The sequence below is a fragment of the Carcharodon carcharias genome, chromosome 16 (genome assembly GCF_017639515.1).
Source record: "Carcharodon carcharias isolate sCarCar2 chromosome 16, sCarCar2.pri, whole genome shotgun sequence".
In the NCBI taxonomy this organism is placed as follows: Eukaryota; Metazoa; Chordata; class Chondrichthyes; order Lamniformes; family Lamnidae; genus Carcharodon; species Carcharodon carcharias.
Window position 1 is genome coordinate 23,557,513 of NC_054482.1, and position 25,541 is coordinate 23,583,053.

General features: G+C 41.4%; 1 protein-coding gene across 5 annotated transcripts in view; it reads right to left on the minus strand.

Moving 5' to 3' along the window:
• Window positions 1-25,541, minus strand: part of LOC121289231 (torsin-1A-interacting protein 1-like) — a 93,355-nt gene that overhangs the window by 11,736 nt on the left and 56,078 nt on the right. For all 5 annotated transcript variants that reach the window (XM_041208453.1, XM_041208456.1, XM_041208455.1 and 2 more), the window contains 5 exons: window positions 22,029-22,076; window positions 17,124-17,180; window positions 16,406-16,483; window positions 14,070-14,132; window positions 13,072-13,161 (listed from right to left, as the gene is read on the minus strand). In XM_041208453.1, coding sequence (XP_041064387.1) covers window positions 13,072-13,161; window positions 14,070-14,132; window positions 16,406-16,483; window positions 17,124-17,180; window positions 22,029-22,076 — 336 coding nt within the window. The remainder of the gene's footprint in view (window positions 1-13,071; window positions 13,162-14,069; window positions 14,133-16,405; window positions 16,484-17,123; window positions 17,181-22,028; window positions 22,077-25,541) is intronic.

Consider the following 25,541-nt stretch of genomic DNA (forward strand, 5'->3'; position numbering starts at 1 on the left):
ATATCAAGACATTGTTTAACTGAGTGTGGCATCTAGAAATCCCAGTGAAATTTAAGTCAATGAAAACCAGGGGTAAAACTCATTGGAGTCGTACCTAGCAGAAAGGAAGATGGTTGTGATTGTTGGAGGCCAATCCTCTCATCCCAGGACATTGCTGCAGGAGTTCCTCAAGGTAGTGACCTAGGCACAAACATCTTCAGCTACTTCACTGATAACCTTCCCTCTGTTATAAGGTCAGAAGGGGGTTAGAAGTAGGGATGCTCAGTGATGATTGCACAATGTTCAGTCTCATTCATGACTGCTCAGACAGTAAAGCAGTCTGTGTCCACATGCAACAAGACCTGGACAACATTCAGGCTTGAATTGATAAATGGCAAGTCACATTTGGACCCATAAGTGTCAGACAACGACCATCTCCCCTTGACAATCAACAGCAGCATCATCTCTGAATCCCCCACAATCAACATTCAAGGGCAACCACTGCAAAAACTTAATTGGACCAGTTACATAAATATTGTAGTTTGGGAGGCTGGGAATTCTGTAGTGAGTAACTCACCTCCTAACTCTCCAAAGCTTGTCCACCATCTATAAGGTGCAAGCTAGGAGCGTGATGGAATCTTTCCACTTACCTAAATGAATGCAGCTTCAACAACGCTCAAGAATCTCAACATCACCCACAATTGGAGAATGACAAAGCACAAAGTGATCGGAGGACAGAGTCCTTGGTACTTCATTTACAAAGTGCTAAGTTGGGAAATTGATGCAAGTGGAAATTCAGTGCAGAAGGGGAAGGAGGAGCTTGTTTATACTTTTTTCCCCCAACCTCCTATAGCTGATGAGTGCTCTTTTGTCTGCAAGCTAGGAGACTGTAACTTACTATTGCTTTAGCCAACTAAATTAATGACTAATTGACTAATTAAATAAATAAAGTTAGACAGAAATGACAAGGATACTGGTGACTGCAACATGTGGGAATCGGTCGAATGCATTTCAGTCCCAGACAACCATATCTATGGTAAATGCAGTTTGTGAAACTTCTGCTCGGAGTTGTTGGTAGCTTTAAAACCAATAATTTTAATGTGATTTTATCATTTTGCAGCCTGATTCAATATGTTATTTAATATAGTAAGCTAACCTGGTCAGGAGCCATTTTGAACTAATTGAGGAGACATTTTAAAACTAACCAGTTACTGCATGATTGGAAACCATTCAGGAATGATACAAGTAATTAATCAATAGATGTATTGGTAAATGCTGGGAATATAACATGTAACAGAAAGCCTGTAATGTTCTATGTTTTATAATAATGCATAATTAACACATGATTTTAATTTTAAATATACTAATTGTACATTATGAGAAATGTAAAATGATGATTCTCAGGCCAGTCTGGAAAGATAAAGTGTGCTAAGCCAAAGCCTTCACAACCTTGGAGAGTTACATTAAGATGGGTAAAGAATGAGGTATTATTTAAGTATTTTACAAAAATCTTATACTGAAACATACTGAATGGCCCCCTTGTATTACTGTATGGAGAAAATGCTCACGTGTGTTAGGAACCAAATATAAATCAGCAGAGTTAAGTTAACCAATTAATGTTTGACAATTCAGCTAGTTCGAGATAAGAAAATATGAGTTGAGGGTACAAAATGAATGTTTCGAGAAGCCGTTTTGTTAGCATGTTATCCACATACTGAGTGTCCTACGGACCAGAGGGTTATCATCACTCCATACCTTTGGCCAGATCAACCGAGGAAGCCTAAGAGAAGTCTGTTAATTTGTGAAGTTAAGCTTTTTCCTGTTAATTGAAACTTTGTCTTTATCTTTTTAACTTATTACCTTTCTACCTTTGAATTGTCAATAAATCTTTTGAATTTACTATCTGAAGTGTTCAGTCTTGCCTGATGGTTAAATCTAATGCAAACCAAATGAGTTCAGATAATTCGCAATTGGGGATTTATTGAATAGTTAAAACATCAAGTCAAACGAGTTGTACCCCATATATTATCAGCAACAGAGTTGCTGAGCTGGATTCTGAGTTCCAAGAGGCAGTCACACCCTTTAGGTTAGGTAGAACTTTAGAATTGATTAATTGTCAGAGACAGGGTGCTTTTGGGTCAGTCAGGTATGGGGATCCAGCACGTTTTGGGGGAGCCTCAGTTCTTAACTTTGACCAACAGGTATGAAGTGCTTACTATCTGTGTGGATGACAACAAGCACTGCAGGGTGGATAAGAAAGCTGACTGGCACCATGGTGCAGGATGCAATTCAAGTTGGGGAAGTGAAAATCAATGTGTAATGTTAGAGGGCAGCATAGTCAGGGGAACAGATACTGTTTTCTGCAGTCGGAACCGGGAGCTCTGAAGGTTGTATGCCCTGCCTGGTGCCGAGTTTAAGCACAAGTCCTTGTAGCTGGAGATAAACTTAGAGTGGGAGGGAAAGATCCAGTTGTTATGGTCCATGTAGAAACCAATGATAATGGTACAGCTAGGAATGATATTCTGTTGAGAGAGTTTGAGGAGCTAGGGTCCAAATTAAAATGAAAACCTTGCCAATAGGTACATGGTTCAGGTAGGCAGTCAAGCAGATTAGAGAATTAAACGTGTGATTCAAAGAGTGGTGTGAGAAGAAAGGGTTTCAATTCATGGGGGACTGGGATAAGTACTCGGGAAAGAGGAAGCTGTTCTGTTGGGACGGGCTTCACTTAAAGTGGGCTGGAACCAGCGTCCTGATGAATCGTATAACTAACAGGTTTAAGGAGGGAGGGAGGTTGGCGGCGTTGGATGGTTCGGGTGAAGGGAGAATTAGAAATCCAAAGAGAAAAGTCAAAGCAATAGAACAGTGTCACTATGTGAGGAAAGACAAGCAGAGTACAGGAAGGAACAGCAAGTCTAATGGGAATCATGCATCAGCAGCAAGGTCCATGCAAGGAATAGTAGTAAACAAATAAAATTAAAGGCTCTCTATTGAAATGCATTAAAAATCCACAATAAGGTAAGTAAACTAATGGCATAAACAGATAAATGGTTTAGATCTCACCACCACCTAGTAGCAAGGTAACCAAGTTTAGGAAATAAATATTCCAAGGTACATAACATTTCAAAAAGACAGGCAGAATGGAAAAGGAGGAAGGGTACCTCTCCTATTGTAAGGATGACATAAGGACGAGTGAGGAAGGACTTTGGCTCAGAAGATATAAAGTAGAGTCAGTTTGGTAGAGACTAGCAAGAGTCAGAAAACAGTAATGGGAGTAGTTTATAGGCTCCCTAACTGTAGTTATACTATTGGACAGAGCATTAAACAATACATTATTTGAGAATATTATAAAGGCAATGTAATAGTTGTGGGTGACTTTAATCTTTGTTTAGACTGGACCATCAATTTGGCGAAGGTGGTCTAGCAGATGAGTTTGCAAAATGCCTTCATGGCAGTTTCCTGCAGCAACATGTTGAGGAACCAACTAGGGATAAAGTTAGTTTAAATCTAGTATTATGCAATGAAGCAGGGTTAATTAACGTCACATTAAAAGGTCCAGTGGGAAGTAGTGATTATGATACCACTGAATTCCATGTTAAATTTGAAAGTAAACTTAAATGAAGCCAATTGCATAACTATGAGGGGAGAATAGTTATGAGGGTTAATTAGGTAAATAGACTAAAAAGTTGGATGGTAAATGAACAGTGGGAGACATTTAAAGAAACAATTCAAAATGTTCAACAAAAGTACATTTCATTGAAAAACAAAACCTTAGCAAGAAAGATCTATCCATGGCTTACGAAGGAGCTTAAGGATAGCAGTAAATTAAAAGAAGAGGTTTATAATATTACAGAGAATGGCAGCAACTCAGAATTGGGAATGTTTTAGAAACCAGCAGAGAGCCACTAAAAAGTTAATAGAAAGAAAAATAATAGAATACAAGTAAATTAGCCAGGAATATAAAAACAAATTGTAAGAGCTTTTATAAGTATATAAAAAAGAAAGTAGCTAAAATAAATGTTGGTCCCTTTGAAGCAGAGATTGGAGTAATTATCATGGGGAATGAAGAAATGGCAGAGGCATTGAACAAATATTCTGTGTCTGTCTTCACAATAGAATACACAAGTTACATCCCAGAAATAGAAGGTAGCCTAGGGGTTAAAAGAATGATGAAATTAAGGTAATTGATAGCAGCAGAAAAAAAGGATTGGAGAAACAAAAAGGACTAAAATCCAACAAATCTCCAGAACCTGATAGCCTACAATCTAAGGTGCTAAAAGACATAGCTGTGGAATTTGTGGATGTACTGGTTATAATTTTCCAAAATTCTCGAGATTCTGGAATGGCCCCAGCAGATTGGAACTTAGCAAATGTAATACCACTATTCAAGAAATGAGGGAGAGAGAAAACAGGGAAAGACAGGCCAGTTAGCGTGATATCAGCTGTCAGAACAACGCTGGAATCTATTATTAAGGAAGTTTTAACAATAAACTTAGCAATTCGTAGAATGATCAGACAAAGTCAAAATGGTTTTATGAAAGGGAAATCATGCTTGACAAATTTATTAGAATTTTTTATGAGGATATAACGCAGAGGGCAGATAATCAGTAGATATAGTATATTTGGATTTCAACAAGGCATTCGGTAAGGTGAAACACAAAAGATTAACACACAAGATAAGGGTTCATGGAGTTGGGGGTAATACACTAGCACAGACAGAGGATCGGTTAACAGACAAGGAGTAGGGATAAATGGAGCATTTTCAAGTTAGCAGACTGTGACTAGTGGAGTGCTGCAAGAATCAATGCTGGGGCTTCAGCTATTTACAATCTATATTCATGACTTAGATGAAGAGGCAGAGAGTGGTATATCTATGTTTGCTGATGATACAAAAGTAAGTGGGAATGCAAACTATGAGGAAGGCATAAAGGGGCTGCAAAGACATATAGACAGGTTAGGTGAGTGGGCAACAAGGTGGTGGATGGAGTATAATGCGATGAAGTGTGAGGTTATTCACTTTGACTCTAAGATTAGAAAAGCAGAATATTTTTTAAAAAGACATGAAACCTGCCAATGTTAATGTTCAGAGGGACTTAGGTGTACTTGTATACAGAACACAAAGTTCACATGCGAGTACAGCAAGCAATTAGAAAGACAGATGGCATCTTGGCCTTTATTGCAAGGAATTGGAGTACAAAGATAAAGAAGCCTTGCTACAATTTTACAGGGCTTTGGTGAGACCACTCCTAGAGTATTGTGCACAGTCTCTATATTGAAGGAAGGATATAACTGCATTGGAAGCAATGCTGTTCAGTAGATTGGTCCCTGGGATGAGAGGGTTGTCCTATAATGAGAAGCTGAGTAAATCAGGTCTGTAATCTCTGGAATTTATAAGAATGAGGAATGATCTCATTGAAACATAGAAGATTCTGAAGGGGCGTGACAGGGTAGATGCTGAATGGTTTTCTCCTGTCTGGAGAATCTAGAACGAGGGGGCATAGCCTCAGGATAAGGGGCTGATCATTTAGGACCGACATGAGGAGAAATTTCTTCACTCAAAGGGTGGTGAATCTTAGGAATTCTTAACTCCAGAGTGTTGTGGATGTTCCATCATTGAATATATTTCAGACTGGGCTAGACAGATTTTTGGTCTCTCAGGGAATCAAGGGATATGGGGATCAGGCAGGAAAGTGGAATTGAAGCCAAAGATCTGCCATGATTGTATTGAATGGCGCAGCAGGCTCGACACGCTGTATGATCTATTCTTGCTACTATGTTCTTGTGACAAAACAGCCTGTTATATCAGCAACCCATCCCCCATCTTAAACATTGATCTCCTCCACCACTTGCACACAGTGGCAGCAGTGTGCATCATCTACAAAGCTTGCCAAGGCTCCTTCAACAGCACCTTCCAAAACCCCAACCTCTACCACCTAGAAGGGAAAGGCAGCAGGTACATGGGAATGCCACCACCTGCAGCCTCCATTCTAAATCACATACCATCCTGACTTGGAAATATATCAATGTTCCCACATTGTCACTGGGCCAAATCCTGGTCTCCCTGCCTAACAGTACCTACGCCATATAGAATCATAAAATGGTTACAGCAAAGGATGGCGCAATTTGGCCACTGTATCTGGACCACTCTCTGCAACAAACATTCATCTTGTGCCACTTCCCTGGATTTTTCCCAAAGCCATGCAAAAGTTTTATCTTCAGATGATCCAATTCTCTTCTAAATGCCACCATTGAATGTACCTCCATCACAGTCTCTGGTAGTGAGTTCCAGATCCACTTGCTGCCATGTCGCCATTGCTTCTTTTGCCAATTACCTTAAACTGGTATCCTCTGGTTCTCAATCCTTCCACCAATGGGAAGCTTTTCCCGATTTAATCTGTCCCAACCCCTTGTGAATTTATATTCCTCTATAAAATTTCCTCCCAACTCTCTCTACTCCAAGGAAAACAGCCACAGCCTCTCCAGTCTATCTACATAACTGAAGGCCTTCATCCCTGGAATTGTTCTCATGAATCTTTTTTGCATCCTCTCTAATCCCCAGAACTGGACGCAATACTCCAGTCAAGGCTGAACCAGTGTTTTATGCAGGTTTATCACAACTTCCCTATCTTCATATTTTATGCCCTGGATTATAAAGCCCAGGAATCCATATGCTTTATGAACCACTTTCGCAACCTGCCCTGTCATCCTCAATGATTTGTGAAGATATATCCCCATGTCTGTCTGCTCCTGCGCTCCCTTTAGAATTGTGCTCTTTATTTCACATTGGTAGGAAGAATGGGAGGCAAAGTGAATCACCTCATACTTTTCTGCATTTAATCTCACCTGCCGCTTGTCCACCCATTCCATCAACTTGTCTACTTCCTTTTGAAGTTCTACACAATCCTCCTCAAGTTCACAAGTTCCAAGTTTCAAATCATCTGCCAATTTCAAAATTGAGCAGAGGTTGTAACACCAATCCCATCAACAAATCTGTGTTCTCATTCCTTAATTAACCCGTATTTGCCTAAGTGAGTTAATTTTGTCATGAGTTATCATTTCTAGACAATCAGGGACAGGCAACAAATTCACAGCCCATGAATGAATTTTTAAAAACTTCTATTGGCAGATAACGAAGCAGTCCATGCCACTTGCAGCAAGGTCTGGTCAACTTTCAGGTTTGGGCTGATGTGCAAGTAAATTTGCACCACACAAGTACCTGGCAATCTCCAATAAGAGAGAATCTAACCACCTCCCATTGACATGCAATGATATTATCATTGTCAAATCCCCACCATCAATATCACAGAATCACACAATGGAGAAGAGGCCCATCAAGTCTGCACTGACATGTAAGAAACACCTGACCTACCTACCTAATCCCATTTACCAGCACTTGGCCCATTGCCTTGAATGTTATGACGTGCCAAGTGCTCATCCAGGTACTTTTTAAAGGATGTGAGGCAACCCGCCTCCACCACCCTCCCAGGCAGCGCATTCCAGACCATCACCACCATCTGGGTAAAAAAGATTCTCTTCACATCCCCCCTAAACCACCTGCCCCTCATCTTGAACTCATGTCCCCTTGTGATTGACCCTTCAACTAAGGGGAACAGCTGCTCCCTATCCACCCTGTCCATGCCCCTCATAATCTTGTACACCTCTATCAGGTCGCTCCTCAGTCTTCTCTGCTCCAATGAAAACCCAAGTCTATCCAACCTCTCCTCATAACTTAAATGTTTCATCCCAGGCAATATCCTGGTGAATCTCCTCTGCACCCCTCCAGTGCAATCACATCCTTCCTATAATGTGGCGACCAGAACTGCATACAGTTCTCCAGCTGTGGCCTCAACAAGGTCCGAACAACTCCATCATGACCTCCCTACTTTTGTAATCTATGCCTCAATTGATAAAGGCAAGTGTCCCATATGCCTTTTTCACCACCCCACTAACATGCCCCTCCACCTTCAGAGATCTATGGACACACACGCCAAGGTCCCTTTGTTCCTCAGAACTTCCTGGTGTCATGCTGTTGATTGAATACTTACTTGTCAAATTACTCCTTCCAAAGTGTGTCACTTCATACTTTTCAGTGTTAAATTCCATCTGCCACTTATTTGCCCATTTGACCATCCCATCTATATCTTCCTGTAGCCCAAGACACTCAACCTCACTATTAACCACCCAGCCAATCTTTGTGTCATCCGCAAACTTACTAATCCTACCCCCCACATAGTCATCTATGTCGTTTGTATAAATGACAAATAATTGGGGACCGAGCACTGATCCCTGCATACGCCACTGGACCCTGGCTTCCAGTCATTAAAGCATCCTTCTGTCATCACCCTCTGTCTCCTACAACTAAGCCAACATCCTGGGGTCACCACTGACACATAAACTTATCTGGACCAACTACATAAATACTGTGGCTACAACAGTGAGTCAGAGGCTGGATATCTTGCATTGAGTAACTCACCTGCTGACTCCCAAAGCTTTCCAACATCTACAAGGCACAAGTCAGAAGTATGATGGACTATTCTTCATTAGCTTTGATGCGTGCAGCTCCAATAATACTTGTGAATATCAACCTCATCCAGGAAAAAACAGCCCCCTTGCTTGGAAGCCCATCCACCATGGTAAACAGTCAATCTCTCCAACATTCACGCACACTGGCAAAAATTATTTCACATCTACAAGATGCAGTGCAGCAACTCATTAGAACATAAGTACTAGGAGCAGGCCATTTGGCCCTTTGAGGCTACTCTGCCATTCAACAACATAATGGCTGATCTATAACCTCAACTCTGCCTTCCCACACTATCCCTATATCCCGTAATTCCGCCAGTACCCAAAAATCTATCAATCTCTGTCTTGAATACACTCAATGACTGAGCATTCACAGCTGTCTGGGGTGGCCAATTCCAAAAGTTCACCCTACTTTATTTGAAGAAATTTCCCCTCATCGTAGTCCTAACTGACAACTTCTTAATCTAAGTCTGTGACTCTTTATTCTAGACTCCCCAATCAGGGGAAACATTTTTTCAGTGTCTACCCCATCAAGCACTTTAAGAATTATATATGTTGCAATTAGGGTTGCCAACTTTATTTGGATGCATTCCTGGGGCAGGATTTTCAGGTCATTGGGTGGGCTCAGGAGCGGCCAGGAAACGGTCCGCCTCCTGCAATCGGCCCCCCCCCCACCACGATTTCACGCTGGCTGGCCAAGCGTGAAAGACATGCTGAGAAGCTCAATGCTGCTGGGGGGGGTGGGGGGGGGGGGGGGGGGGGTGTTGGTGGCAAGAGCGAAAGGAGTGCAAGCGCAAAAGTCTGTGCATGCACGGGAGTGCGCACACTGAAAGCTCCCTGAAGGCAGAGAGCTGAAGAATTTTAAAGTCAAGAATAAAGATTTTGAAAATGTGAAAAACATGGCCCCACATAGGACTCACTTGCATGAACAAAGACACACGATGGGATTTTCCACACCCGCCCACCACCGCAATCTTCTGGTCCCGCCGCAAGTCAATGGACTTCTGGCTGGGGAGCTGCTTCACCCACTGGCAAGTCCCAACAGCGACAGGGCTGGAAAATCCCAGCCATAGTAAAAATTCTGTCAAAACGCTTCTTTTAAATTAATGTTGGAAACCTCATCCTGCCTGTGGATGAGGTTTCCTCAAAGATGCAAAGGCCTGCCTCCACCATTGGTTAACCAACATGTCCATCCTCACAGCGCACTGGCTTCCCAAGTTAATCACGAAGTGAACAGATTCTATTATTCAATTGGATTCCTCGCAACTTCAGTCCAGCAACCTTTTTACTCATTTCCAATGATTTTTTTGTAATTAATAAGAAAAGTATTCAAAGAAAAATTTAAAAAGCACACAAATGTTTAATGTCCCAATGGTTTTTCTCCAGGTTTGCTCACAGGAACCAGACTAATTAACCTTTGTTGCACTCCCCTTCGGGAAAGTATGTCCTTTCTTAACTAAGGAGACCAAAATCTCAGTACTCCAGATGTGGCTTCACCATTTAATTGTAGTTCAACTACATTACTCTTTTACTCCAATATCTTTGTAACAAAAGCTAACATCCCATTTGCCTTCCTAATTGCTTGCTGCACCTGCATATTGACTTTCTGTGATTAATATATAAAGACATTCAGATTTGTTTGAATGCAAACATTTCTCAGTCTCTCAACCTCTGCAGCTTCTTTGCATCTTCCTCATCTCTTACTTTCCCACCTAACATAGTATTGTTAGCAAACATGCACATTGCACTCAGTCCCCTCATCTAAGATATTAATATAGACTGTAAATAGCTGAGGTCAAAGTACTGATCCTTGCAGCAACCCGCTAGTTATTGCCTGCCCACCCAAAAATGTCTAATTCATTTCTACTGTCTCATTTATTTCTACTGTCTGTTTCCTGTCCATGAAGCAATCCCTAATCTATGCTAATATATTACCCTCAATCCCATGAGTCGTAATTTTGTCTATTAACCTCTTGTGTGATACCTTAATGAATGATTTTTGAAAATCCAACTGCAATACATCCACTGATTAAGGTGTGACCTCTACTTCCTAAAAGACTACGTGCAGCAGGCATATGGGACTACCATCCCCTCCAAATCAGACACTAACCTGACTCGGAAACATATCACTGCTTTTTCAACGGCTCTGGGTCAAAAGCCTGAAACTCACTAGCTAACGGCCCTATGGGTGCGTTTATACCACAAAATGGTTCAAGACAGCAGCTCACCTCTACTTCTCAAGGGCAGTTAGAGATGGGCAGTAAATGCTGGTCTTGCCAGTGATGCCTACATCCCAGTAACAAATTCAAAAAACCCTTTACCAAAACAGGATAGCATTTCCAATTCCTCACAGCTATATTTAAGGTCCCTTTGCACCCAACTCCTGATTTTGGGAAGACTCAACTCACCAAATTTACAAAGACGCAGTCTCTAAATTATGTCTAACATCACCTGAGTGACAAGAAAATCAAGAAACAAAATGGAGGGAGGAACTTAAAACAATCATTATCACGTGAGAAAAGTACTGGGAAAACTAATGGGACTAAAGGCGACAAGTCCCCTAGACCTGATGGCCTGCATCCTAGGGCCTTAAAAAAGGTAGCTGCAGAGATAGTGGACACATTGGTTGTAATCTTCCAAAATTCCCCAGAAACCTCTGGAAAGGTTCTACAGGATTGAAAAATCACAAATGCAACAGCACTATTCACGAAGGGAGGAAAACAAGGCAGGAAACTATAGGTCAGTTAATGCAACATCTTCATTGGGAAAATGCTGGAATCCATTATTAAGGAGGTAGTAGCTGGACATTTAGAAAATCATAATTCAATCAGGCAGAGTCAACATGGTTTTGTGAAAGGGAAATTGTGTTTAACAAACTTATCAGAGTTCTTTGAGGATGTAACAAGCAGGGTGGATAAAGGCAAACTTGTAGATGTTGTGCATTTGGATTTCCAAAAGACATTCGATAAGGTGCCACATAGAAGTTTACTACACAAGGTAACAGCACAGTGTTGCAGTGATATATGCGCAGACATAGAAGATTGGCTAACTAACAGGAAAGAGTTGGGATAAATGGGTCATTTTCGGGTTGGTAAACTGTAATTAGTGGAGTGCCACAGGGATCAGTGCTGGGACCTGAAGTGCTTACAACCTATATTAATGATTTGGATGAAAGGACTGACTGTATTGTAGCCAAATTTGCTGATGATACAGAGATAGGTAGGAAAGCAAGTTGTAGGTGCGTACAAAGAGTCTGCAAAGAGATATGGATAAGTTAAGTGGGCAAAAATTTGGCAGATCGAGTATAATGTGGGAAAATGTGAAGTTGTCCACTTTGGCAGGAAGAATAGAACAGCAGATTATTACTTAAATGTAAAGGGACTGCAGAATGCTGCGGTACAGAGGGATCTGGATGTCCTCGTACATGAATCATAAAAAGTTAGCATGCAGATACTGCAAGTAATTAGGAAGATGAATGGCATGTTGGTCTTTATTGCAAGGCAGGTGGAGTACAAAAGTAGGGGAGCCTTGCTAAAACTATACAGAACATTGGTGAGACCGGTGAGGCCACAGCTAGAGTATAGTGTACAGTTTTGGTCTCCTTACTTAAAGAGGGATATACATGCATTGCAATCAGCGAAGGCTGATTAGGTTCATTAGGCTGATTCCTGGGATGAAGGGGCTGTCTTACGAAGAGAGGGTGAGCAGGCTGAGCCTATACTCATTGGAGTTTAGAAGAATAGGAGGTGATCTTATTGAACATAAGATTCTGAGGGGGCTTGATAGGGTAGATGCTGACACGATGGACAGAATGTGTTCCCCTATGGGGGACTCTAGAATCAGGAGGCACAGTTTACAAATAAGGCATCTCCCATTTAAGACAGAGATGAGGAGGAATTTTTCCTCTCAGAGGGTTGTTGGTCTTTAGAATTCTCTTCCACAGAGAGCAGTGGAGGTTGGACCATTGAATATATTCAAGGCTCAGTTAGACAGATTTTTGATCTACGAGGGAGTGCAAGGATTTGGGGGGGGGGGGGGGGGGGCAGGGGGCAGGGAAATGGAGTTAAGGTCACAATCAGATCAGCCATGATCTTATTGAATGGCAGCGTATGCTCGATGGGCTGAATGGCCTTTTCTTATTTCTTATGGTCTTAGGATCTTATAATACATGACAGTTTTAAGTGCAGCACGTGTTCCAACAGATTGCCCACTCATCATCATGCAAGTTCTGCTCATTCTAGATGGCTAAGGATTAGATGGTAGGGAGTTCAAGTACTTATTCCCCCCCTGTCAACTCTGGGATCCAAAGAGTGAGAAAAGGGCATAGCCCTTCTCTTCTTCCTGCTGGCATTAAGGATGCTCCTTGAAATGTCATTTATTGGCCATTTATGAACTGTACTGAGAAATAACATATTCTGTCCATTGGCTGCACTCCAATAGCATCAAAATGGCCATCACCAGACCCCTTTGCACAGTGGTACATTTTACAATCCAATTCTCCAATGAACTAGAAATCCAATCAGACATATTGATGCCAGGATTGGCACTCTGAAAGAGCTTGTTACAACTTACCTGCTACTCGCTGCCTGGACAACGGCACACCACGTTGTGTTTCAGTGTGGTTCTGGGGCACCCTGTAACTCATGGATTGCTGAATGTCAGCTACAGGAAGGAAAGAATAAACAGGAAATTATGTCAGAGTAAAGAACCGACACTTGAAGTACCTCCCCCAACAGGTTCAATAAAAGAAAATACCATTTAGCACGTTTGTTATCGGAGACCTTGTGTTCTAGATAAGGGAGGACATATATGCCCTAAAGGGAGCACAGTGAAGGTTCACTAGACTGGTTCCTGGTATGAGGGAATTGGCCCAAGAGGACAGATTAGGATTATATTGCTTGCCTGAAGGTTAAAAGAATGGGAGATGATCCATTTGAAACATAAAATTCTTAAGGGACTTGACAGGGTGAATGCTGAGAAAATGTTTCTCCTGGCTGAGGAATCTAGAACACTGGGTCACAGACTCAGAATAAGAGGTCAACCATTTAACTCTGAGATGAGGAGAAATTTCTTTACTTGTAGGCTTGCAAATTTTTCGTATTCTCCACCTTAAAGAGCTGTAGATGCACATTTGTTGAGTATATTCCAGACAGTGATCCATAGATTTTTGGTGAATAAGAGGATTAAGGGATAATGGGGATAATGTGGGAAGGTTGAGTTGAGGCAAAAGCGAAGCAATGATCTTATTGAATGGTGGAGCAGGTTTGAAGGGCCAAATGGCCTACTGCTGCTCTTATTTCTTATGTTCTTATAAAAAGTAGGAAGACCTGAATGTTGACACATTGAGTAGCACAAAGCTATGCCCTGTGCCACTGTCTTCATGCCCATGTCCTAGGTGTCAAGACTGCAACTGTTAGCTGAAAAGTCAACTTTTGATTTGCTGCATGACATACAAAGTTGGAATACCACCTGCACATCATTCATAGATCTTAGATGTGGAGCATAACATTTTTCACTGAAATTTATCTGCATGATCTACTTAAAATCTACTTTAAGTGACCTGGACGTACCTTGAGCTGGGCATGAATATGGTGTCCTAGGCTGTCTATAAGAAACTGTTTGCATACCACCAGCTGAAAGAAATAGACATGCAAAAGAAATCATAACAAACCCCAGAGTAAAATCTGTGTCTTCATGAACTTCAGGTGACCTCTTGAAGAAAACTGTTAAGAGTTTACTGTTAGACTTCACCTTGTTGGACATTTGTGTAATTAAGGCTTAAGTTATCAAACTGCACTGTACATAAGCTTAGTGGTAAAAGTCTTAATTTGTATGCATTATTGGGATGATTCATGAATTTGGGGATATGTTGTTAAGAAAAACTTAACACTAAATACTGTGATGTAGCTTTAAGAAAGAACACATGGTCCTTTAGGAGTAAACTAAAGTTATAGGTAGGACAAAATTGCACATTTGGGCTCCAACAAGTCTAGCTTAGCAATAAAGAGAAGCCAAAGCTACAACGCTGATTGGACAGGAAGGTAACAGGAGGACTAGATGTTCCAGAGCCTCCAGTCAAAGATACAAGCTATAGTTTGGCAATTAGAAGGGGCACCTAGGCTGCAAAGCTGAGTGGCTAGAAGAATGATCTCGGGTCTAGAATGTTCGGGTGATCTCCAGTTAGATATGCAATTAGGGTTAGATTGTTGTGGAGACATTAGAAGCGCTCTCCCCATTGATCAAGACTTGCAAAGATTGTGTTAGAAGCCGTTAGTTGTGTTGATCCAGGTGCATATATTTGGGCTACATGTTGCAAAGCTGCCTGCAAAAACGATATAAAATAGGGGTGCATCACGGAGGTCTCTGCACTTTCCAAGGGTTAGCATTTGTCACAGGACACTTACTGGGGGTATTTGTTAGACGGACAGTTAGGAGTAGGGTACTTGCTAGGAAGTTAGCAATTGCATAGAACATTGTCAGTTGATGGGTATTTGCACAGGCTGAGAGATTGCTATAAGAACTCAGGTTTATGCTTAGTTAGTGACAAGTCATTTTCACAGGTTGAGAGTTTTCTGTAAGGACCCAGTATTATGCTTAGGAGAGAGTAAATAGAAAATATTTAACCACTTAGCTGCTGAGGAATCGTTCAGTCAATTAACATCTAGCTTGAGAGAATCAGTAGTCAAGTACAGTGTTGGCCATTTTGGGAAAGCCACAATTGTTGTTAGATCACCCCTCACTCTTCTAAACTCCAGGGAATATAGGCCTCAAGAGTTGCACCCTTGCTTTGGGAGTATATCCAACATACTGAAGTATAATGCTACGAGAAGCCATCAGAATCACTGTGGCTATGATATTTCCCCTCATGTTCATAAGAGAACATGAAGGTGTTATATAAATACACGTTCCATCTTTTCTTACTCTGGACATATTGATGACTGCAACTACCTTATTTACTTCATACCCATTCTCACAAACTCATGCTCAAATTATAGAGTGAAGTTCTAGTCACCAAGCACTGACCAAAGATAATATTTTGTCATCTCCATGTACTCTCTCTCAGTCAGCAATATTTTATGAGATGATAGGTAAACATGAAAACATTGCTTTCAGTGACAGCTTGACTTTGTACTGATCAGGACGACTAAATGTTCAAAACCCCACTCACTCTACATTCTCTTAAAATGCCTCCAATTTTTGTCTCCAGCTACTTTCTGCTTCGCATGGTATTATAGAAATAGAATGAATCTTGAACACTTGGCGAAAACCCACATCCCATCACATTCTTGACATTTTCCTTAATGTCGAGCATATACAAAGTGAAGATAAGAGGAAGAAAGGAAACCATGGCATTGCTGACATGGTTATAGATGGACCACGACTCCAATAAAAAGGACATGGTCATTTCAAACAGCAGAAACACCAACAAATCATGAGAAGGGTGACAACTGCCCTGCATCATTCCAAGATTATATGACAGCACTTACCAATGCCTTCAAGAGAGAGGACAAGAAATTCCATGTATGTAGAGTGAGATTAAAATAAAGGCTGTATTTAGTTACACTACTGTATAATTAGGACAAAGCGTAATGTGTCATTTGATGCAGTCAGGCTATATACAGCTAAGTGCAGAACTGAACAATTAGTACAGCAAAGCACTAATGCAGGACTAACAAGAAAGCCAGGTTTGAGTGATCTCAAGCGTATGTGGGTCATCAGCCTGGTAAAATGTCAATATCTACTCCGTTTTTAAAAATTCATTCTCAGGATGTGTGTGGTGCTGGCAGGGTCAGAATTTAGTGCCCATTCCTAGTTGCCCAAATTTACAGATTCATCTCAATGACAGATTCCTGTTTACAACTCAGCATACTGGCATTTTACACACTAAACTCAAGACAATCAGTACCAGAGAACGTTTGCTGCGTCGATGGTCCTGTGGGATCTTGCAACCCATCAGCTTTCATCTCAGATTCTGAATCCATATCTGAAAGTTGAAAGAGTTTATTACAGATTATAATTCATGAAAGATATTCTTTAATCAGCAGAAAGAAATAGCCGTTCTAATGCTGCTCAATGCTACTCTCTTGAACCAGGCACAGTTAAATAGCTAGACAAAAGATTTGAAGGATGTATGAAGAGCACATTTTGTCGACTGCAAATGCTTCTGAGAATTTGATTTGCACCAAAGGAGTGACACAGACACAAACTTCTCAGACTTTATTGGGCAAAATTGGCCTGTGAAGGGAGTGAACTAACACCAGTAGAGGCAGAACAATAAAGAAGTATTTCAGCGATCGTTGCAGTTCAACTGTGCATGAGAATTCACATCCTTTACAATTTCCCCTTTTCAGCATCACCCTGCAACTGGATTAGTAGGAGTTTCATCAGAGTTCATTAATTCAAGCTAATATTTGTATAAGACATGAATGGTATTTATATATAACAACCTGTTGTTTACTTCTGTAAATCCTTTGTAATTGTAAAAATGGCTTCGAGGGAGAAACTGTTGTACACTGTCGTCAGCAAACTTGTATTTGAATGAGATGGGGAGAATCCCAAACACAGGGATGTTCTTTTGGTTGGAAAATATAAAGTGCTATTTAAGAGGAGTGGGAACACATTACCTTCATCTGTAGAATTCTGAGGTGTCAGATCATTGTTATCTTCAGACTGGTTCCCATCTGAAAGCAAATCGCAAACATTAACAACTAAAAATCAATGACAACAGGGCAGGTTGCCTCCTTGGTACACAGGAGAAACAAATACATGTTGAAACATTTTATTGGCCCTCCCTTCTACCTTGAAGATCAATTGCATCACACTTCACCCAAGATCTTCCAAATGTGAGCTAAGCAAAGTGTGGGTTGTTTGATGCAAGGCTTGGGGAAGGGGTGTGTACCAACGTTCCCACGAAGCCGTTTGTGTGCACTGGAAGGTATGGCAGGGATCTTGCTCCATGTTAAACACTGCACCAAGAAAAGTGTTGTGCATTGAAGAAACCGCTCACACACAACAAAATTGTAAAGGGAACATCAGCAGACACATATCAAACAAGTGCTAGTCACGCTGCTTGTACATCATACCTGCTGGTTGACAAACAACACAAAACTGTTTATTTCATGCTACTGCTGCAAGCACTTTTGACTACAGTGTCATAATTAAGACCAATACTATAGAAATACTCACATGCCATGTGATCAGACTTTGTGGATCAATTAATCAACTAATGAATGAACATATATTATAATATTATATTTTGTTTTGTTATTAGATCTTACTATTCATCTATAATAGAGAAGGCTGAGGGGCAACTTAAGAGAGGACTTTAAAATTATGGAAGTTGTTCAATAGTCTAAGGAACAATCGACCAGTTAACTTATCAGTGGTAGGAAAAATAGAATCTTGACTGAAAGGTGCATCAAAAAAATAGCTGGAAACTGAAAACAGAATATAGAATAGTCCGCACAAATTTCAGAGGGAAGTCTTGCTTGACCAACCTTATTGAACGTTTTGAAAGAGTAACAGAAAGAGTAGACAAGGGCAATGGAGCAGATGGAATATATTTGGATTTTTAAAAGGCCATTAATAAAGGTATAACATAATATATTCATGGGCAGAATATTGCGCTCGTTGGGCGGGTACACACTTGACCCAAATGAGCGTAAAATGACACACGATGATGTCGGGTGAGCATGTCGAAGCCATCGAGCACCATGATATTTTGGTCGGCGGGTGCATGGAGTCGGCAGCGAGCTCACCGACAATTAACAGGCCCAATAAGGCCATTAAAGTTCTAATTAAATGAAATTTTTCACTGCCTGTCCAACCTTACAGTTGGCAGACAGCCGAAAAGGTTTTTTGTGAAACCTCATCCACAGGCGGGATGAGGTTTCGTTCAGTGATGTTAAAAAAGTAAAAAAGCGATTAAAAATTTTTTTCAAACTAATTTCTAATATGTCCCTGCTCATGTCACGAGGGGACAAGTTATTAACATTTTAAAATTCTTTATTTTTTATTTTCAAAATTCTGCAGCTCCTCGGGTAGCTTTTACAGCGCACACCCACACACATGCGCATACTTCCACGCTTGCACTCCACCCCACCCCCACCCCAGCAGCACTGAACACTGCAGAATGTGTTTCACGCTGGCTGGTCATTAATTGGCCAGCCAGCATGAAATCCATGTTGGGGCCCAATTACAGGCAGCGGTCGGCTTCGTGACCACTTGCAGGCCTGCTGAGAGCAAAATTCTGCCCCATAACGAAGGTCAAAACATGTGAAGTCAGGGTACAAGTCCTAGAATGGATAACAAGCTCACTACAGAACATGAAATGAAAAGAAGGGGTTAAGGGTAGCCATTCAACTGGCAAAATATGGAAATGGTGTTCTACAAGCATCTGTGCTGGCACCCCACTATTGTTCACAATTAACATAAACAATTTAGGCTTAGGAATCGTAAGCCAATTTCAAAAATTGGGGATGACGCCAAACTGGTTGGACAGAGATGTACAGTTAAACTAAGGATGACAACAACAAAACACAAGAAGATATTAACAAAATTGAAGAATAGGCTAATGTTTGATACATGAATTTCGATATTGATAAGTGTGGTGTTGCATTTTGACAGGAAGAATAAGGGGGTCACCATGCACCTGGCGAGTTGCACTTCACTTGGGACTTTGAGGTTTGTTTGCCTACTCCTTGGGATAATGAGATTCCAAATGAGAGAGAGGAGCAGCGAGATCTTGGAGTACAGATACATAAATCACAGAAGTAGCGACATAAGTTAATATGGCCATTAAAAAAAGCAAACCAAACACTGGAGTTCATTACTAAAGGAATAGAATCAAGAAACAGAGAATTTATGTTAAATTTGTATCGAACCTTGGTTAGACCACCCTTGGCGTACTGTGCACAGTTCTGGTCTCTATAGTATATACAGGATATAGAGGTTATTGGAGAGGTTAAAAAACAATTCACAAGCATGATACCAGAACTAAATGGATATAATTTTCAGGAAAGGTTGAACAGGCTGTGACTGTTTTCTCCAGAAAGGAGAAGCTGAGGGGTGACCTGGTAAAGATCATTATGAAGGAGTTTGATAGGGTAGAAGTACAGATGAAGTTTTGTGATGGAGTCCAAAACTAGGGCCAGCATTGGCGTCGGGCATTATGGTGGGCGTGAGTGGACAATATGGCGAGAAGGCCAAAAATCAGTTTTACATTTTCATGAAACCAGTTTGGGATCATCTGTTCCACCCGTCAATGGCGTACCGCTTTTCCCACCGTCCAACATTAGGAATCTAATTTCAATACTTTAGCATCTCATTATAAGCCCTGCTCGTCGGAATCATCCCCCCATGCTGGATCATCCGGGCACTGACATGTTTCACATGTGTAGATAAGCAACATGCACCTGGCGAGCTGCACTTCGGTCAGGACTTTGAGGTTTGTTTGCCCACCTTGCTTCAGGCAGCACTTGCGGTCGTTAGCATCAGGCTTTGCAGGCAACACCACATCACTTTTAGGGAGAATCACTGACAGGTTTCTACATACCAGACCAGTCATAAGGCGGGGGTGGCTTTTCAACAGCAGCAGGGTTAGGCATTGCTTGGGGAAGAGGAAGGTGGACTCAGGCAAGGGAAGAGGCTGCAGAGTGAGGATCTACTGGGAAAGGAGGGTATCCCAGGGTGTGTATGGGGACATATGCTGATCTGTGCAAGTGACCGCAAGAGGGTGAGGGCTAAGAAGGCAGTCTCCAGAGAAGATGAGGCCAGAGGGTGATGTGAGGGTGTGTGTGAGAAAGAGAATGGTGATGTCCCCTGAACTGGCAGTGAGTGAGATGCCAGTGAATGTGTGATAGCCTTGTGAGTGTGTGAGTTTAGATTGCTGAAATGGTTGCCTTACCTTGGCAGCATGGATGAGATCATTCGTTTTCTGCATTGAATGGCCAACCTCTTGCATGCAGCATTGGCACTGATCACCCCTGACATCACCTCCCAAGCCAAAGTAGTGAGATTGATGGGCCTCCTGCAGCCAGAGCAGGGGTAGAGGACATCATGGTGGATCTCCTCGGTGTCCAGAAGGCGTCCCAAGAATGCATCATTGAATCGGGGGGGGGGGGGGTGCTGCACCTTTCTTGACTTTTGAGGCCATGTCTCCATCAGTGCCCTCTTGGGCTGCAAGCATTGAGAAGTATGCACACAGCTGCAGTTTAAATATGGTGCCATGCATGAGGAAGCAGCGAGGTAACAGCGTGGCAGGCAAATCGGAGGCTGCCCGCCAGCAAAACGGCACCCTTCCTGTGGCTGCATAATTAATGAGGCAGGAACGGGACAATACGACACAAAAAGCCACCATTGCAGCCGGACGGCAAAACGTCCTTTTTCCTGCCTGCTACTGCACTTAATGCAAATCTGGGACGATTCTGCCCTAGGAGAAAGACTAATACTACTAAATCAAATAAGTAATTCAAGAGAAACCTCTTTACCCAAAGGGTGGTGAGAATGCTGAACTTGCTACCACATGGAATAGTCGAGGTGAATAGCAAAAATGCATTAAAGGGGAAGCTAGAGGAACACGAAGGAGAAAAGAATGTTTAAAGGACAAGAGGAAATAAGATGGGAGGAAGCTTCCCTGGCATAGACCTATTGGGACAAATGACCCATTTCTGTGCTGAAAATTCAATGCAATACTGTGTAATATTTCCAAAGTGTATATTCACCCACCTTATTGAGAGTGAACACACAGCAGTAATGAGGAGCAGGATCTGTCAATAAGAATTACCTGTAGAAGGCCAACTTAGTGAGGCTGTTTTTGATTTTTTTGATTTAGGAAATCAGCCTTTACTACTGACATGAAATACACAGCAGTGACAGAAAATAAATGATACAAAAAAGCTCGTGCTCACTCTGTAAACCACTATCTGACTGGCAGCAAGATGACACAGAAGCACATTCCAAAGGAATTATCATTTCCTACCACACTTGATGGAAGCAAAAGCAGACTCTACAAAGGAGTCTGAGGTTAGAAGTTTTTTCCCTTCTCCCAAGGAGGATGGGGGCTGGTAGTGGTTATGGGCAGGGGGGCGGGCAGTGGAAAATCACATGAATCTGGTTGATCAACAGATGAGGAAGGTCAGCAATATGAATTTTGCACCCAGTGTTAACACTCAAGTTAAGCACAGCAAAGCTTAAATGCTAGCTCTGCCTCGAAGCATCACTTGGACCAAAGACTCTCTAGTTTCCATTCCAAGCATTTTAGTTGCCTCTCTGAGCAAGATGGCAAACTATTCCAAATTATAAGCAGTTTGTGCAATAGATGCCAATTACTGGGTACAATCAGTCTGGCCTCTCTCCAAATCCAAGCTGCACCATAAAAATTTTGTTTGAATACTTTTACCAGCAGTGACATTACTGAGCAAGCTATAGGCTGTTGACAACAACAACAACTTGTATTATATAGTGCCTTCAACAGAGTAAAATATCCCAAGACACTTCACATGAGCATTATCAAATCAGAAATGACACACCTGGAGACACACGGCTGGTATCATCAGAAAAGTCCATCTTCTCTGGTTCTGCATGGAAAGGCAAAATGGAAACTTTTGAGTCTACTGACAGTAAAATCTCTCAAATTAAACAAAACTGCATAGTGTTCCTGCTGCTAAGTGCAATAATGGACATCTGGCATGTCCTCTTCGCTTGAACCAAAGCAGAACAAATCAACAAATTTATACAAGCTATGCACATCATGGAGTACCCAAGGGTTGGCTTAGCAACTAAAGGTGTCTGAGCACAAGGGAAAACAATGGATGGGTGCACTAGAGTTTCAAATTTAAAACTCCCATCTTGATGTCCACTTCCATCCATTGCTTTGACCTTCCCTTATCTCTTTAACCTTCTCCAACTCTACACCATTGGCAGCTGTGCTTTCAACAGTCCAGGGCCTGATCTCTGGATTCCCTCCTCATATGTCTCCTGCTCGCTCTGTCCTTAAGGAGTATCTTGAAGTATATCTCTTTGAACAAGCATTTGGTCGCTTGTCTTAATGTCTCCTTCTTTGGCTCAGTGTACTTGGATTTTCAAAAAGCATTCAAGAAGGTGCCACATATGTGATTGTTACAATAAATTAGGATCCATGGGATTGGGAGTTAGATAGTAACACAGATTGAGGATTGGTTAATGGACAGAAAACAAGAAGTAGGAATAAACGGGACATTTTCAGGTTTGCAGGTCATACGCAAAGATCAGTACTTTGGACTCAGCTATATATCCAAATTATTGAATTAGATGAGGAAATGGAGTGCACCATATCCAAGTTTGCTGACTGAACAAAGGTAAGGAAGTAAGTGGTGAGGAATACCCAAAGAGGCTGCAGTAGGATATAGACAGGATGAGATAAACCCAAATTACTTTTCAATTAACAACTATTCACACATTAAGGACAACATGCCAGTCAGTTTGTCTCAAGGAGTACATTCACATAATGACAGGCACAGCTTTTGAACAGGGTTATTTGTTCAAACAAATCTGGTTTAAAAAGAGGCAGAACAAAAGTACATTAGAGGGGAAAAAACTGTAGTTTGACATACAGCCCAGTTAGCACTACACAGACATTAGTATTTCTCAGTGGTACAAAAGAAACTCACCTCAAACATCATATAGAATCATAGAATGATAGAATGGTTGCACCACAAAAGAAGGTCATACAGTCCGTCATGTCTATGCCAGCTCTTTGCAAACTCAATTCAGCTGGTCCCATTCTCCTACTTTTTCCCCATAGCCCTGGAATTATTTTCTCTTCAGATAATTATACAATTCCTTTTTGAAAGCAATGTTTCAAGAAATGTGCAGGAGCAGAGGGACCTGGAGTACGTGTACACAAATCTTTGAAAGTGGCAGGACAGGTTGGGAAAGTGGTTCATAAGGCATTCAGGATCCTGAGGCATAAGATACAAAAGGAAGGAAATTATGGTGAACCTCTATAAAACTTCAATGAGGGATTTCAGTCACATAGATAGATTGGAGAAGTTGGGACTGCCTCCAACACACTTCAAACAGTACATTCCAGATCTTAACACTTGCTGCATTTTTTTCCCTCCGTGTCACCTTTGGTTCTTTTGCCAATCACTTTAAATTGGTGACCTCCAGATCTTGTCCATTCTGTCAATAGGAACAGTTTCTCACTATCTACTCTATCCAAACCACTCGTGATTTTGAACACCTTTATCAAATCTCCCCTCAACCTTCTGTTCCCTAAGGAAAACAGTCCCAACTTCTCCAATCTATCTATGTGACTGAAGTCCCTCATTGAAGTTTTATAGAGGTTCACCATAATTTCCTTCCTTTTGTATCTTATGCCTCAGGATCCTGAATGCCTTATGAACAACTTTCCCAACCTGTCCTGCCACTTTCAAAGATTTGTGTACACGTACCCCAGGTCCCTCTGCTCCTGCACACTTCTTGAAAATTGTATCAATTATTTTATATTGCCACTCCATGTTCTTACTACCAAAATGTTTCACTTCACACTTCTCTGCATTAAATTCCTTGTGTCACTTGTCTGCCCATCTCACCATTATATCCACCTGAAGTCTACCACTATCCTCTGCAGCACAAGCAGGTTAATTCTAACTGTGATATGCTAATAAGATAAAGTATACATCATCACAGGAAGCGATGCAATGTCTCATTATCTTGCTCTCTTGTACAACCTTGTGGTGAGATGTAGCTCACATTAAGAAATGTTCCAATAAAGTTAATGCTTTCCTTACCTCAACAGACTCTGTGAATATCCTCTATTAGCACAACATGACCAAGAATATCATACCTTCCTCACAGTTCACACTACTTCCAAGTTTTGTGCCATCTACAAATTTTGAAATTGTGCCCTGCACATCCAACTCTCGGTCCTTAATACAGATCAAGAAATGCAGTGGTCTTAATACCAATCCCTGGGGAACCCCATTAGAAACATTCCTCAAGTCCGAAAATCAACCTTTTGCCATTAACCTCTGGTTCCTGTCACTCAGCCAACTTCGTATCCATGTTGCCACTGTCCATTTTATTCCACGGGTTTCAACCCTGCTGACAAGTCTGACAAGCACTTTATCAAATGTTTTTGGAAGTCCATGTACATCACATCAAATGCATTGCTCTCTTCAACCCTCTCTGTTACTTCATCAAAAAACTCAATCAAGTTAGTTAATCACAACTTACCCTTAACAAATCTGGACTGACTTTCCTTAATTAATCCACATTTATAGAAGTGATTGTTAATTTTTTATGCATTATTACCTCTAAAAGATGTCCCATCTCTGAGGTGGTGCTCTGAGAATAAAATCACGTGCTCAAAATTTGTATTCAATGGTTTAAACTGCATCATTTATTTTTGGTGTTTTTTTTTCTCTTGCTACTCGTGTCACATAATTATTCAGTTATCTATTGTATAATTCTGCTTCCTAGTACATGATATGGCTTGTTATGTCACGAGCTGAGTTTTACAGTTTCAAAGGAACGGGATGAAAACTGATGCTGCACCTCTCTTTCACACACCAACAAAATAAAATTCACAACACCCAAGGCAGAGAAGTTTCCAACTCAATCCTCAAGTCCTAACTATAAGAGCAGATTGTTCCTTTCCCTTCTATTAAATCCCTTCTTTGCCCAATTCTTTCTGCTTGCAGCCCACCTGTTTCTTCCTAACTTGCTCCTGTCTCTCTCCATCCATCGGCGTGATTTGAAGCAGCCCCTGGTACATTCCCAGCCACCACTCAAGATACAGCCAAATTCTTTTAAACACTTTGGTGTTCTCTGCTAAAGGTAGCCAGAGTACATGAAACATTTTAAAGATCTTCAAGCCAGCAATCTCACCCACCACCAGGAATTTACATCATGGTCACTTCTTGGTCAGTTGGTGAGTTGCAGATGCCAGCACCAGATTTTGAACCAGCAGCTGCAAACCAAGACTCAGGAACAGTCACCCAGCAAAGGAACATAATGTAGATACCCATGACTGTATATTTGCCATATTTACAAAACAA